This window comes from Poromitra crassiceps, assembly GCF_964638095.1.
Source record: "Poromitra crassiceps genome assembly, chromosome: 11".
Lineage (NCBI taxonomy): Eukaryota > Metazoa > Chordata > Actinopteri > Beryciformes > Melamphaidae > Poromitra > Poromitra crassiceps.
Window position 1 is genome coordinate 40,839,184 of NC_139643.1, and position 16,596 is coordinate 40,855,779.

Sequence of the window (16,596 nt, forward strand, 5' to 3'; positions counted from 1 at the left end):
AACATAGTTAGCGAGCAAGGCGCAGTAATTAGGTAGTGTTTGATTCGAAATAGACCGAAAAACCTACTTCAGAGCTCAGCATCGACTCCACTGGTGGATAGATACAGCTATTTTCCAAGCATAGTTTTTGTTTTTGAGCCATTTTCCCCCCGCATGCAGTCTTAATTCAAACGCAAGTTGTCGAGAGCTGCTAAGCTTCGAACGGCTGTAATCAACTTGTCATCCATTTTGCACTCCCCACAAGGAGCTATTGTTGAAATTACACCGGCCGGCGAAACGGGGGAAGAAAAGCGATCCGATTGGCTGCTCACAGCCGACGCCGCGGCCGGCTTTTCTCACCTCCCAACTTCCCCCTCGCCCTCAGACACGCCCACTTCCAGCAGCCATCAGTCTGAGAAGAATACCTGACGCTGACTCAACGGAAACCCACACAACGACGAAAGCTCCTACGCAGATCCTGATTGGCAGGGAGTGTACCGCGTGCGCACACACACACACACACACACACACGCGCACACACACGCACACGCACACACGCACACACACACACACACACACACACACACACACACACACACACACACACACACACACACACACACACACACACACACACACACACACACACACACACACACCCCCCACACCCCCCAACACCACGCTTTGACACGGGAGGAAAATAAACCATGCAAACCAGTTCAGCCGCGGCGGAGTGCCTTTCCCACCCTTAGGGAGCGTGAGCAAACACACAGCACTGTTGCTACAGCGATCCCATTGGTAAACACTGCCAATCAGCTCAAAATGGCTCTGTCTTTTTTTTTAATACCCCAGGTCTGATTCATACCTCAGACTGCTACACGCTCTAGTATGCATCGATCTCACCTACCTAGGCCAGAGTCAACAATAACATCGTCATAATAATAAACATAATCCAACAGTTATGTTTATGCCGACAGTATGCAACTCGTCTGACTCACTCACTCACTGAGCCATTCACACACACACACACACACACACACACACACACCTCACCCCACCACCACGTGGGCTTGTACACACACAAGACGTGCCTCAGGTGTCAGAGCAAATGGCACTTTAAAACAAACCGCACAGGCAACAGGCTCCTACCTGCAATTTGGCGGTGGGTCCAAGGTGATCTCCGCCAGCTCCTTCTGGATTCTGAAACGTGAGGTAGGATCTGCGTTAGCAACACAAACACATAACGTGCACAAAGACCAGAGTGATATAAATCTGTCCTGTAAAATCAATGGGTTAGTATACACACTGAAAAGCTCATTGATTTGCTAATGAGCACCAGAGTGCCACGCTTGAAGGCGGGGAATATAAGTCCTGTCACGCAAGATCAACACGGGCGGATGATGCGATAATACGCACGAATATTCGCCATATTTTACTATGCGCGCCTAAATTGATATTGATGTCAAAAAGGCCGTGTCGGATAAGGAAATCGTATCGGATATCTTGGGACAAATTAATTTTGGTGGTGATTACAGTTTCTGTCTCTCTCTCTCCCGCTCCACCCGTTCTGGAGGCTGCTAGCCGCCGCGCATTTCCCCCATAGAGCACATAAATAAGGTTTAGTGAGTAGACAGTAGGGTCACATTTCTCCCCATGTTCAGCGTTCATTACATAACGGTGCCAGTGATTTGTGTAAAGGAATCCAGCAGCTCCCTGCTATATTTTACAAGCACTCACTCAATCATAATGCTGCTGCTATTCTCTCTCCCATGTAATTATGTTCCATGTAAACAGTTGGCACTTTTCCACTTTACTCACTTTATTGGTCAGATGTTGTAGGAGTCAATAGAAGGCAGGGTTCTCACTGTGGCCCTGATGTAAAGTTATTTTCCATTGCGATTCCATGAGAAAAAACAATCAAACCTGGTTTGTTAATGTTGTGTTTCGAAAGGTGTGAATGGTCTGGATTCCACTACTGTTGGATGAATGTGTGTGAAGAAGATGTCAAATACATTGTTCCTACTAGTGATTTATTGATCAAGTTCGCTGATATCCCCTGACTTCTTCAGAGAACACATTTCCTGACCCCAATGGAATGCCTGGAAATCTCGTCTTGAGAATCTATTTCCTTCTCTGTCTGTAGGAGAGTTCCCCTCGCGTCTTGTTTTGACTCGGTCTCCTGCTGTAACCTTGACGATTGTGAGAGATGCCATAAAAATAAATAAATAAATAAAGAGACAAATTGGTTGCTCTCACTCTGATCATGCTGTCTGTCTGTCTGTCTGTCTGTGCACTCTGGGTAATAAAAGCAATTTGCTAACCGCAGAAAGAGGAAGGAGAGCGATAATAAGCACTGCAGCCTTGGGAAAAATGAGGGAGAGGACGCATGGAGGAGGCAGCGTGGACCAAACACAGCGCGAGTGGAAGGAAGGCTTCAGGTGGTCCTTTTCATTTGGGCCGACAGCCTGGCCTTCCTCCACACGCGCACACGCGCACACACACGCACGCACACACACACACACACACACACACACACACACACACGCACACGCACACACACACACACACACACACACACACCACTGAGAAACACAACATGGCAACTGACACACCGCAGGGCCGCAGCACAGACCTCTAACACCTTCATGTTGATATTAAAAGGGAAAAAACCCACCCGACAAGCTACAACCCTGTTAGAGGAAAAGCTATTGCTGGTGCACCTTGCATTTCAGGGTCCAATTTATATATTTTTCTTATTCCCGTGTAGATAACGTGACGTCATGTGGAGAATGAGATATTATTATGGAGCCAGAACAGTCTCATATAGAATGAACTCTCGCATGCTTTGTTTCGCAGTTGTATTTCGGACTCACTAATGCACACGATCTGTTTTACAAATGCACATTCTCTGGTTCGCAGTTGTATTTCGGACTCACTAGTGCACACAATCTGTTTCGCAAATGCAGACGCTCTGGTTCACAAATATAATTTTTATGCAAACTTGTAATATAAATTCGGAAATGCACACGCTCTGCTTCACAAATATAATTTTCATGCAAACTTGTAATATAAATTCGGAAATGCACACGCTCTGCTTCACAAATATTATTTTGAGGCACACTTGTAATATAAATTCACGGATCATGCGAATTGCTGAATGTGCATTTACAAACTGCTTCTCATTTGTGAACCTCTGTCTACATTTGTGAGAGAAATCTGTGTGGTGAATTTTGAGACTCCCCTGACGTCGCAGGTCAACGAACGTCACCATTGGCTGATAAATCTGTCAATCAAATTTATGATTCTGATTGACAGCTTCATCAGCCAATCAGGTGTGATTGGCTGAAAGCAAACATGGAGAATGAGATCTTCTGGGCAGCGACGATGGAGTTTGGTAGCAGATGTCAAATGTCAAATCCCTCAGGATCAAAGAGCGAGGCTTCTTTCTGGAGATGCCATATTGCACCAAGAGACGTTCAACAATCAGTGTTTCCTACACACACGCTTGACTTGTATTGTCTGGGCCGCCCAGGTACAGTAAATTAACGGCTGCCAAAGTACATTTGGCGACCCCATTTTAGCGTCTTTTTTTTAATAATCTGTCCAAGAGAATGACACCACCCGCGATCGATTAACTCGTGGACAATCTCTCCTCGCTCTACCAGCTCCCGTACCGGTTTGTTCTGCGAGAAGCGTGTACCAGGGTGTGGAGGCAGCCGAGGAGGCACGCCACAATATTAGCACCGACCGCCACAACATTTTTTCCCCTGCACTCTTTAATAATCGTAGAGCTGCATGTAGCGCATTGATTAACTCGGTCCCTAATTGCTCTACACTCTCTCTCTCTTTCTCTGTATCTCAATCATTTCTATTCTTCTGTACCTTGTAGTCATGCAAGCAACAAACAGAACAGTGCAGCAGACTGCTACAGTCTACACTTCTAGTGTAGACTGTAGACATGTTTATGTTATGTTATCTTTGAAACTTGAAATGGAGCACTGAAGATACATAGAGGTTAGTTATCAAAGTGGATGCCTTTTTTGGTCAGTTCAATAGCCTCTACAGCCACAAGTCCGATTGCGTTGTTCACCTTATTCTTTGCCCATACAAGGACGCTTCTGCATGACGTCATTTCGTAATCGTCTTTCCGGTTTTAAACACGGAAGTAGAGTACGCCTACCGCAGTCATTTAGACTTGCCAAAAAGCTGTTTTCAAGCTAAAAAAAACCCAAACTGTCCGAAACAAGTCCGATTGCGTTGTTCACCTTATTCTTTGCCCATACAAGGACGCTTCTGCATGACGTCATTTCGTAATCGTCTTTCCGGTTTTAAACACGGAAGTAGAGTACGCCTACCGCAGTCATTTAGACTTGCCAAAAAGCTGTTTTCAAGCTAAAAAAAACCCAAACTGTTTTAAAGTTTTAATATTTGTCGGGTGAGAACGTAACATATTATGGAGGACCAGGAGAGCCTTACGCTAATGAATAGAGTTTCCCCTTAATAATTATCCAATCGTACAATTAAAAAGAGTAATTTCAAAAAGAATTCACAAATGACGTATTAATACATCATTTAAAAGTCGTATTTGGAAAAGGAACTTCAAAAACATCCATTAAACAGTGTATTTCAAAATGGAATTACGAATACATCATTTAAAACATCATTTAATACATCGTTTCCTTATTCCTATTCGAAATAACCATTTGGAATTGTATTTGAAGTCACTATATTAAATCCCCGATTCGAAATAACGATTGGAAATGCCATTTACCCATTGCATGACACTTTTGGCCTTAGCCTAGAAAAACTGTGTAAAACAATGCAAATTAGACATGTACTTTAATTTTAAATTTGACATACCTTGTAGGCCCTGGAGAGTCTTAAGCTAATAAATAGAGTGTTCCTTTAATAATTATCTAATCGTAATAATTATCGTAATAATTAAAAATAGTAATTTCAAAAATAATTCACAAATGATGTATTAAAAAGTCGTATTTGGAAAAGGAACTTCAAAAACATCCATTAAACAGTGTATTTCAAAATGGAATTACGAATACATCATTTAAAACATCATTTAAACAGTGTATTTCAAAATGGAATTACGAATACATCATTTAAAACATAATTTAATACATCATTTCCTTATTCCTATTCGAAATAACCATTTGGAATTGTATTTGAAGTCACTATTTCAAAACCAATTCAAAAAACCGATTGGAAAACCATTTCGTTTTAACATGACACTTTTTTGCTCTTTGTCCCCAGCCAAACAGTGTCAATCGTGAATCCATGGTCCTAATGCAAATGAGCCATGTAACAGGCTCTCTGATTGGCTAGAGAGCTTTGAGCTTTCTCTGGGTGTGAACACAAAGAGGCAGTCCACTGAGCCAGGCTCTTTCGCGCCTCAAAGCTCTCTAGCCAATCAGAGAGCCTGTTACATGGCTCATTTGCATTAGGGGGCTCAATTCATGATTGACACTGTTTGGCTGGGGACAAAGAGCAAAAAAGTGTCATGTTAAAATGAAATGGTTTTCCAAACGGTTTTTTGAATTGGTTTTGAAATAGTGACTTCAAATACAATTCCAAATGGTTATTTCGAATAGGAATAAGGAAATGATGTATTAAATGATGTTTTAAATGATGTATTCGTAATTCCATTTTGAAATACACTGTTTAAATGATGTTTTAAATGATGTATTCGTAATTCCATTTTGAAATACACTGTTTAATGGATGTTTTTGAAGTTCCTTTTCCAAATACGACTTTTTAATGATGTATTAATACGTCATTTGTGAATTATTTTTGAAATTACTCTTTTTAATTGTACGATTAGATAATTATTAAAGGAACACTCTATTCATTAGCTTAAGACTCTCCAGGGCCTACAAGGTATGTCAAATTTAAAATTAAAGTACATGTCTAATTTGCATTGTTTTACACAGTTTTTCTAGGCTAAGGCCAAAAGTGTCATGCAATGGGTAAATGGCATTTCCAATCGTTATTTCGAATCGGGGATTTAATATAGTGACTTCAAATACAATTCCAAATGGTTATTTCGAATAGGAATAAGGAAACGATGTATTAAATGATGTTTTAAATGATGTATTCGTAATTCCATTTTGAAATACACTGTTTAATGGATGTTTTTGAAGTTCCTTTTCCAAATACGACTTTTTAATGATGTATTAATACGTCATTTGTGAATTATTTTTGAAATTACTCTTTTTAATTGTACGATTGGATAATTATTAAGGGGACACTCTATTCATTAACGTAAGGCTCTCCTGGTCCTCCATAACATATATGTGACCAGTTTATCAGAATAACGTAACGCCTATTGGAAATCTTTAACGAGCAGCGAGGACCGGGAGCGCTGGATGTGCTGCTGACACCGGTCGGACTAGTCATCTGTCAAACCCCACTGTAGGCTACTGGCAGTGAGAAAACACTGTCAATGCGCTTTTGTAACTAACGTTAAATGCCGACCGGGTACAGCCATCGGCTCCTCGCAGCAGTAACGTTATGAACATGTAACTGAAGTTGGCGGCAGTGTAGCTTACTTCTGAATGTTGCCAAACTTCATACTGACGTTTTATTTTAAAAATGGCCGCCAACTACTAGCGCTGAACAGGAAGAACAAATACGTTGCGTCGAACGCGGAAGAGAGAGAAAAAGTGGGCGTGGTGAATAAGGTGAATTGCTATCATTTTCTCGGGAAGGCATTCTGGGAAACGTAGGAAATCACTAACTGAGGTAGCCCTCCTTCTCTCTCTCTTGAGACAGAGACCTCGTCTCTTTAAATAAAGGTTCAAAAACGGGAAAGAAACAACAAGAGAGTAAATTACACCACCCCATCACAAAATCACTCCCGTTACGCGTCGAGCATCACAGACTGATGAGCTCTAACAGGAAGAGGAGATTTCTCTTTAAACTGTGTGCTTGTGATGAGGCAGAGGGGAAGTGACAGCACACGACTCACTTGTGGGGGGGGGGGGGGGGGGGTGTGAAGGAAGCGGGAAAAGAGACATATTTTTGCAAAGGGGCCTGTAATACAATCTCCACGGTTATGGAGTCATTCTAGGCTTGACTGCTCCGCTGTGTAATTTTATCTGCAGTATTTCCTGAGGTGGCACATTTTGACGGGTGAAGCCGGGGAGCTGTTAGAGAACAAGGCCAGGGGAATCCACGGGGGAAAGGAGTGATTATACTGCAGGTTCCTCACGCGCACGCATGGCCTCTATTACCAAACACTTGTTTTCTCTACTGTTTCGCAGCTCACTGCGTTTGATAATCCCTATAACCGCCCCGCTAGCCGTTTACAGCGGCCGCGAAAAATGCAAATGAGTCAATAACATCTAAAGCTTCTGGCATACTCTTCGCGCACGCGCTGGAGGCGGGGCTCAGAGGAGGGCGCGCGCACTCTGCGCGGGCCAAAACAGAACATACTCAGTGCGCAGCTCCAGGCTCCAGGCAGTCTGAATGAAATTGAATGTAACGTTCCCAATTCTATGTATTAAATTATAAAAAACGACCCCTCCACATTTGGGAAGGCTAAAGCCACACAACTAGTTCGTTATAATCGAACAGCATGCTTTGAAGGCGACTTTACGACGGTGAGGACTCAATCACAGCAGATATCCGCTGATAGCCTACCACGGAGATCTCAGGCACAGGCAGCAAAACCGACGCGCTGATAGAAAAATCTCCATGGACGCGCCGCGCTGCGCTCAGGCCTCGCCCCCCGACACGCCCCGTGCGATGTCGTCATAATCGCCGTGCGCCCTATGCGCTTGGCTGGGCGCGAAGAGTATGCCAGAAGCTTAAGCGTTCTTTACGATGGAAGACACTCACTCTGGCTTGTGGCATGAAGCAGCGAATGATGTACTATAGCAGCGGTTCTCAAACTTTTTTTGGCTTCAGCTGTTTTTTGTGTTTATGTAAAAAAGATTAAATCAAAAAAAAAAAAAAAAAAAAATGAATCCAAGTCAGAAGTCGGGTCATTTCCCCATTGACTTCTATTCACCTTATGTAGAAGAGACCGTCTGGCTTGAGAGACTAACAGGAAGTGTAAATACAATCGGAAGTTCCGATTGTATTTACACTTCCTGTGACTCATAAACCTAGTCTGACTCATCATGTGAGTCAAACTAGGTTTGACCAGGTGAGTCAGACTAGTTTGAGCAGGTAAAACAGCCGGCGTTTTGAACAGGAAGTCGTGACACAATGGGTCAAGTGGGCGGGGCTGCATAAGGTGAATACAATCGCACAGCGCTGGACACACCGTTTGATTGACAGGTGCCCTCTGGGAAGTGCAGTGCAAAAACACCAGAGCAATGATCGCTGAGCAACAAAGACAGAGGCAGCAAAAAAAGAGAGATTTACAGACATTTTAGCGGCTGAACAGAGGCCAGCAGGAGGCGCTAGTAGGGGCACAGAGCCAGTGGATGACAGAAAGTCAAGGAGATGGAGTGTGGATGGAGGTACCTCTTGGCGCTGGTAGAAAGCTTGGCAGCCGTCTTGCTGGAGATCTTCGCCTCTTTCTTCTTGGGCTGGATCTGCTCTCTCTGCTCGGGGCCCTGTGGCTCCGGAGGGGCCACCTCCCTCTGCTCGGCGTCAGAGCTTCCCCCACTGGTGTTGGGGCTGTCGTCCGGCCTCGGCTGCACCACCTCAGTAGACATGCTGACTCTGCCACACACACACACGCGCGCGCGCACACACACAAGATATAAAGACACACGTCACTTGAAGGTTTTGGCTGCAGCCAGTGCCACTGCACCTTTACCTGGTTTTTCATATGGGATTTGTTTCTTTGAAGGCTAATACCAATAGCCTATTATTTTTACGTTTTGTCATATATTTTTCTCCCATTTTCTCCCCAATTGTGTTTAGCCAATTCCCTCTGCTGATCTGAGGAGAGTTGTAGACTAGTGTAAGCGAATGACTGACTCCTCCTGAGTCCCGAGTGGTAGCGAGTAAGTTGGTTAAACTCACTTCCCCAGTATAAAGGCCCGTTAATCACCTCCGTTACCTGACAGCGAGGGGCTTCACCAGCACCCTGACCGACCAGAGGAGGCGCTAGTGCAGTGACCAGGACTCATACCCTTAATCTGGCTTCCCACCCGCAGACACGGCCAATTATGTCTATAAGAATGTCTGACAAAGCCGGAAGTACCGCTACCGGGGATTGAACCCGGGTCTCTCTCTGCAGTGTTAAGGCGAGCGCTTTTACCTCTACACTACCCAGACATATTGTTAATTTAGCTGATAGCCAGTAAATTTGATCATTTTCATGCTAAACTTATTTTTTCAGTCTATGACCCAGAATTTTTCAGGGTGTAAAAGCCTCATGCCATGGGGCACTAAAACGCTCCATTGAAACCAATGACAATACATGAATATTTGTATGCATTCTACATTCAGGTTAATGGCTTCCCATATTCAACCAGTGTAGTATTGATTCATTCTACAACAAATACCTAGTGATACTGTTGGTCCCTATTTGAAGCTGCAGAAGGTGACCAGCAGAAACTAAATACGGCTACTTCCACAGATCTTTTAAACCTGGCTGGGAGACACCGGGGCAACGGCAAATAACTAGTTAGTCAGTTAGTTTATTGTCCTTTCGGAAAGTCTTTTTGCATCTGTGGCAGTCAGACAAAATACATACAATACAATACAATACAATACAATACAATACAGTACAATACAATACAAACGGTTATGACATGACAAATATTTGCTCACAAAGTGCTTCACACCAACACTAGTGAAAGATTATTAGATTACTATTATCATATCTTCATAGTTTATTGTCGTTGCACTTGAACACACCCCAAAGACTACAGCCGACGGTCGGGTCAACTAGCACGTACGTTCTGCTGCGTGAGACATAGGACTGCACAGAATAATACACAAGATACATGAAACAAAGCAGCACCACTCTCGCTCACCACTTAAACGGTTTCCTAATATAGCTACTTCTAGTCGAGAACATGTCTGATAAAACGTTGCAAACGGCGCTGGCGTTGTTGTTGTAGCCGTTGCCTGATCTTTTTGCTTGTGGAAGGAGAAAGGAAGAGGCGGAGGCTGAAAAGGTCTCAATAATAAAAACCACCTACACACTCATGTTCAGTAAATCCACTTCTCCATCACTGTGTGGTGAAGCTCAAGGTGAGGTGCCTCGACTTATTCCTGGGTCTAGCTGCACAACAAACACATGATGCTACAGATGCATGAGTGTGAGTGAGGCCATTGTGCGCTGCTGGGTGCTGAAATGAATGTTCAATTGGACAGAGATGAGGTCAGACTGTTCAATAAACATGGAACACGAAGTTTGGCAGGCCCACTTGGCATTTTGGCAAAGCAGAAATTGATTGAGCATAAGCTATCCGATGCAATTATCTGCGTTTGGTGGCGGAGCGATCTGATATGCGAGATAATGCGTGGATTACATCAGTGAGGATAATACCGACGCGCATCATTTCAAAGGTTGTAACATTGACAATGACATGCTCTGGTGAGTGCAATCCAACAAGGTAAGCTCTTATTAGGCCATAATGACATAACTGTGTTTACAGCTCGACAGGTCAGAAGAACAAACATCACTTTAAAATAGCAGCAGCTGGACGGAATTCATTACATTAACGGATTATAGCTGCTTCTCTTACCATAACGTTTTCCTCTATTCTTACTTTATATTATTCTCTTTAACTTCATCGTGCACCTTTTGGACTGTAAATTCATATTTATCACTCAGGTCCTTCTAATTTGTGTATATATTGGATTGCACTTAGATTTTTTGTGTGATATTATCTTTCTATATTTGAAGTCTTCTGACTAATTGATGTGACCGCTGCATACTTACACTAACTCAAATTCCTCGTATGTAATCTGATTACCTACTGTAGCAATAAAAGTGAATCTGATTCTGAACACATCCGCACTGAGAGATAAATGGAGTGTAAACGTTGCAGAGGATCACCGTGAGCCTTTCACACGCAGTTTCCAGTAAATGACTGGGATAACCTTTCAGGCGCCGCTAATGATTTTCACTATTCACTATTTCACTACAATGTTACTGCTTTCATTCACAACAGCCGTACTGGTGTAACAGCCCAAGATATACCCCCTGGCCAGAGTATAGTTTGGCGGGGTGGGGTCATGCAGAAAATGTTCCAGAACAGTGGTTTCATGCAGGAAATGTTCCAGAACAGGGGTTTTCAGTGGGAGGCGGGCCTCCCCAGGGGAGCTCCAAGCAGTTTCAGGGGAGGCTCAGTGAATGGAAGTGAAATAAATATTACTACATTAGTTATCAAAAGGAGATCACATAGAATAGCCTAAATGTGTGTGAGTTGGTTAAAGAGGTAGTTCAGGGTTACAGTAGTTGTGTGGAATTTGACTGTTTTATCCCACTTTCCCAGAGTCAGAAACAAATAAATGCACAGACCTTTTTATGTATTTGGTGTAGTCTGAACTATCTCAAACAGCAATATCAGGCTATCTTGGCACAATTGTTGAGTGTCATTGTCATGTAGTCTCCCAAGCCAGACTGTTCTTCTCCATTCTGCGAATGCAGCTTAAACACTTAGGCGGAAGCATTTAGAAATTGCGAGAGCCAACCTTCTGTTTAAGAGACAGTGTCATGGGATCAAATAATCATTTTTATTTAACCTTTATTTATACATGGAGGGCCATTGAGAGCAGCAAGCTCTCTTCTTCAAGGAGGCCCTGCTTACAGCATATTATGAGAAAAACCAACAAAATTACGGTAGGCTTACATACATGTATAAAATTTTAAATATAAAAATCACACGAAAATGACAGATGCAGACATCATAAAGCCATAGGCATCCAGGAATTGAGTGAGGGGGACACCTTTTTCCATGCTTTGTCTGGGGGGATGCCCACAGTTTCAGACTTTGAATGCCCCTGTTCCAGAACATTTCAGGGATAGGCTGCATGTGTGAAGGACGCCTTGGTCTCTTCCATAAGCAGATGGTTTTGCCTTCTGTTGTGAAGCTGTCAAAACACCTCAGCCATGCCCTACACAGTACACACTCTCCAACCTGCGTGATACTTGTAATTGAGCAGACCTAAGGAAGAAAATCACACCCCAGCGAGAACCCACAGCACCGACACATTCCGTATGGGGCGAGAACGTCCTCCCAGAGTCCAACCAAATATCTGTCAGTTTAGGGTTGTGCCTATCGGCGAACGGACATACCTCGTAAACACAAGACGCAATACCTGTTCAGGATCGTTAGGGTCTTGTGGTACATTCGGCAGGCAAATGATCCACCAGGCTGCGTTTCATTCCAATGAAATCTAAACTTTTAGAAGTGGTCCACACTGCACGATGCCGCCTACGTTTGTGCAAGGCATTTCGGTGGAAAAAGGTTATAGGGGAAATAAAGTCGACCTATTAGAGAAGTTGCAATTTTATTGAGCAAAAGTGGAGCTTGGTGGAATTACTGTATGCCGAACCGAAGAGTGGCTCCAAGCCATTTTAAAAAGGTCTTATTCTTCGAGGTGTTATGTTTGCGGACGAGCAGCTTTAGCTGCCAGGTATTTTGGATGGAGTTCAGTGTGGCGTTCTCGCCATCGAGAGATAAACGGTGTGTCTCGTATCGTATCGGGCTAGTAGGGAGCCCGGGGAGCCCTCAACGCCCCAGTCCCTTCGTTCGGCTATAGAGAGGAGTTAGCAGATAATATGGCCTCAATGTAAGACATCTTCGTATAGGTAAAAACGAGCTAAATATCACACTTAAACATGCAGCGTAACGTTACCCAGTCGATGTCGAGAAGCTCGTATTGACCACAGCGAAATCTGCTCCAGCACAAAAGACAGAATGGATGCCCCCCACCACCGCCCCCTCCCCTCCCCTCCCGTAACGTTATAACGCTAAAGCTCTATTTGTAGAGTTGGAGAACAATAAAGCCTACCCACCTTTCTAAAAGAGGCTGTTCGCACGGCGGCTGAAAGAATCTGTTATAACCTCCTCCAAAGTCTATTCTGTATTCCGTTTACTGGTGGTTGTCCGATGCTTTCCGTCCTGACTGCTAGTTGAGAATGTGACAAACCGCGACTGTCAAGTTACCCAGAATAGCAAATACAACTTCCGGTCTTACCCTCCAAAATACAGCCCTCACTTTTATGACGTTTGTAACTTATGGCAATCTAATCTTCTTGGTGTGTGTCTGTGGCGGCGGTGTGGTTCAGTCACGATTGTGATGTCACAGTGATGATGTCATCAGTGAAGTCACTTGAGCAATTGTGATGTCATCGATGGCATCAGTGATGTCACTTGAACAATTGTGATGTCAGCAGTGATGTCACTTGAGAATTGTGATGTCATCAGTGATGTCACTCGAGCAACTGTGATGTCATCAGTGTAAAATTGGCTACGTGGGCTCTGTGGGCGTGGGTCTGTCTGTCTGTGGCGGTGTCAGTCTACGCAGATACGGTACGGCTCTGGTACGGCTCCAATTTGTTATGCTGCCTTCAAATGGAACTTGTGAGCTTGTGGTTATGACATGGTTACGACGTGGTTATGACATGGGAAGTCGTGTACATGACAGGTGTTTTCATCTGAGCCCTTATGTCCCCACCACTTTTCAACACCAAGTGAGACCCTTGATCCACCTGACAGATGTGGCATATCAGCATGATTATTGCACAGTTGTGCCATGGGCTGGAACACAATATGCTGCCTTCAAATGGGGTCATGTTTACCATGTTTACGGGAAGAGTCCATATGAACACCGCCTCCTGTGGTATTCATGACTTTGGAAGTGGAAATCTTTGGAAAGTTGAGAGTTCGGTGTGGGAGTGTGGGGCAGTGTGGGGTACGGTGGCGCAGTGGTAAGCGCTGTCGCCTCACAGCTCGAAGGTCCTGGGTTCGATTCCCACCTGGGACGCTGTGGGCGCTGGAGTTGTGACCCCCCCATATCTTCAGTGCCTACTGCCCAGGTGGGCTATCTCGTCGAAAGGGCCTTTCTGTGTGGAGTTTGCATGTTCTCCCCGTACCCCCCAGGGGGTTCCTCCGTACATAACCCCCCACTAAAAACATGCAGAAGATCGTCATCCGACCAGTGACGACAACATCTGAAGTTGGTCCAATGATGGTCCAATGAAGGTCCCCGGGCGCTGGAAAGAAAAAGCGACCACTGCTCCTGGCCTGCCCCCTGGAGGAAAGGACAAGCCTGAATGGGTCAAATGCAGAGGACATATTTCACCGGCCACCGTCAGCATGAGTGTGTGTTGTGGCCGCATGCATGTGTTGTAGTGTGTTCGTGTGACAATAAAGACGGGCTGCCGTCTGAAATCGCGTTTTTTTTTTTTTTTTTAGTTCACAATATCGTGTACTGTAGGCTACACAACTTCCCATTTGTTTATTTGTTGTTTTATTGTGGCCAGCCCGAGGCACCTGTGCGATAATCATGCTGTTTATTCAGCATATTGATATCATATATGCCACACCTGTGAGGAGAAGTGCTCACATGGATTTAAACAAATTTGCGAATCCAATTTGAGAGAAATAAAGCCCTTTGTGATCATAGAAAAAGTCTTGGGTCTTTTATTTCAATTCATGAAAAATTAGAGCAAAAACAAGTGTTGCTTTTACATTTTTGTTCAGTAGCCTATAGATATATTAAGTAGCCTACTTCCAAATAGATTTATTTGAATTTGTGCTTGATCTTCACTCTCCGGAGTGATAAAACAACAAGGGTTCACACCCATGAAATAAATTAAACAATTGAGAGGGAAAGTGAAGAAAAACAACTTTTTAATGTGCTTCTCACAAAATAACAATGGTTTATATTTTCCCGTACACCTCTCTTATACAGTCTACCAGTAAACACTTCTTCAATTACGCGTTAACTTCCGGTCTCCCTTGTTTGACGCAACTTGACAAACCAGACCGCTTCTACGCGCGCTCCCACGCGAGTGCGCGCAAACTGTGTGTGCTCTGAAGCATTATAGCAGTCTTTGATATAGACTACAAAGGAAGAAAAAGAAAAAAGAAAGAAAAATGAACACGATGTGGGCATTAATCAGTTTTAAAAGTGTGGATTGCGCTTTATTACGAATTTTCCTATGGATTTACAGTCAAAGGCGAGAGATTCACAGCAGCGTATTTAGGTAGCCTATTTTAAATAATCAAATGTATACAATGGGAGGGATAATCTTTTTTCATGCGATAGTCCTACTGTTTGGGGCTAGACTATACATTTTTAATTGACAGCCAACATAATTAGGCTATATTATTGCTGAAATAGAAGTAGCCTATCAATTCCTCCAGTTAATGTGTCTGTCTGTCTGTCTGTCTGTCTGTCTGTCTGTCTGTCTGTCTGTCTGTCTGTCTGTCTGTCTGTCTGTCTGTCTGCCTACTTACCTGCCTGCCTGCCTGTCTGTCTGTCTGTCCTGTCTAGACTCTGCCAGTGCCTGCCTGACAGGACAGCAGTCTGTCTGTCTTTTGTTTGTTTGTTTATTTGCACATTTTTAAAAGCAAACAGGTTCAACAGAAAATAAAATGTAGGCTATACAAAAAAATACAGAAAAAACATGTGCAGGTGAGATAGAAACCCACTACGGGCTTATCTATAAATCTCACCTAAGGACAACATATACATAGTAAGAATAAATGCAAGATAACAAATCAGTTAACATGTATACATTTTACATGCTAGCTCATATTTGTATAGAAAGAATAAAAGTATGTCTGTCTGTCTGTCTGTCTGTCTGTCTGTCTGTCTGTCTGTCTGTTGTCCAGTCTGTCTGCTGTCCTGTCCTGTCTGTCTGTCTGTCTGTCTATCTGTCTGTCTGTCTGTCTGTCTGTCTGTCTGTCTGTCTGTCTGTCTGTCTGTCTGTCTGTCTGTCTGTCTGTCTGTCTGCCTGCTGTCCTGTTTGTCTGTCTGTCTGTCTGTCTGCCTGCTGTCCTGCCTGCCTGCTGTCCTGTTTGTCTGTCTGTCTGTCTGTCTGTCTGTCTGTCTGTCTGTCTGTCTGTCTGTTGTCCAGTCTGTCTGCTGTCCTGTCCTGTCCTGTCTGTCTGTCTGTCTGTCTGTCTGTCTGCCTGCTGTCCTGCTGTCCTGTTTGTCTGTCTGTCTGTCTGTCTGCCTGCTGTCCTGCCTGCCTGCTGTCCTGTTTGTCTGTCTGTCTGTCTGTCTGTCTGTCTGTCTGTCTGTCTGTCTGTCTGTCTGTTGTCCAGTCTGTCTGCTGTCCTGTCCTGTCTGTCTGTCTGTCTGTCTGTCTGTCTGTCTGTCTGTCTGTTGTCCAGTCTGTCTGCTGTCCTGTCCTGTCTGTCTGTCTGTCTGTCTGTCTGTCTGTCTGTCTGTCTGTCTGTCTGTCTGTCTGTCTGTCTGCCTGCTGTCCTGTTTGTCTGTCTGTCTGTCTGTCTGTCTGTCTGTCTGTCTGTCTGTCTGTCTGTCTGTCTGCCTGCTGTCCTGCCTGCCTGCTGTCCTGTTTGTCTGTCTGTCTGTCTGTCTGTCTGTCTGTCTGTCTGTTGTCCAGTCTGTCTGCTGTCCTGTCCTGTCTGTCTGTCTGTCTGTCTGTCTGTCTGTCTGCGTTGCGGAACCAATCAACGTGGTTGATGTTTCCCTACGTTGACAACAGTGGCG

The 16,596-nt window shown here is 44.1% G+C and overlaps 1 protein-coding gene across 2 annotated transcripts in view; it reads right to left on the reverse strand.

Moving 5' to 3' along the window:
* LOC310784565 (ubiquitin-conjugating enzyme E2 E2-like) overlaps positions 1-13,055 on the reverse strand; it is a 78,169-nt gene extending 65,114 nt beyond the window's left edge. The window contains exons 1-3 of one of the 2 annotated variants that reach the window (XM_083645554.1): positions 12,926-13,055; positions 8,464-8,664; positions 1,129-1,179 (exon numbers count right to left, since the gene is read on the reverse strand). In XM_083645554.1, coding sequence (XP_083501680.1) covers positions 1,129-1,179; positions 8,464-8,657 — 245 coding nt within the window. In that variant the 5' untranslated portion in view covers positions 8,658-8,664; positions 12,926-13,055. Of the gene's footprint in view, positions 1-1,128; positions 1,180-8,463; positions 8,665-12,765; positions 12,817-12,925 lie in introns of those variants that run through there. The other variant, XM_083645555.1, reaches the window with a different exon arrangement.
* Positions 13,056-16,596: the final 3,541 nt, after the last annotated feature.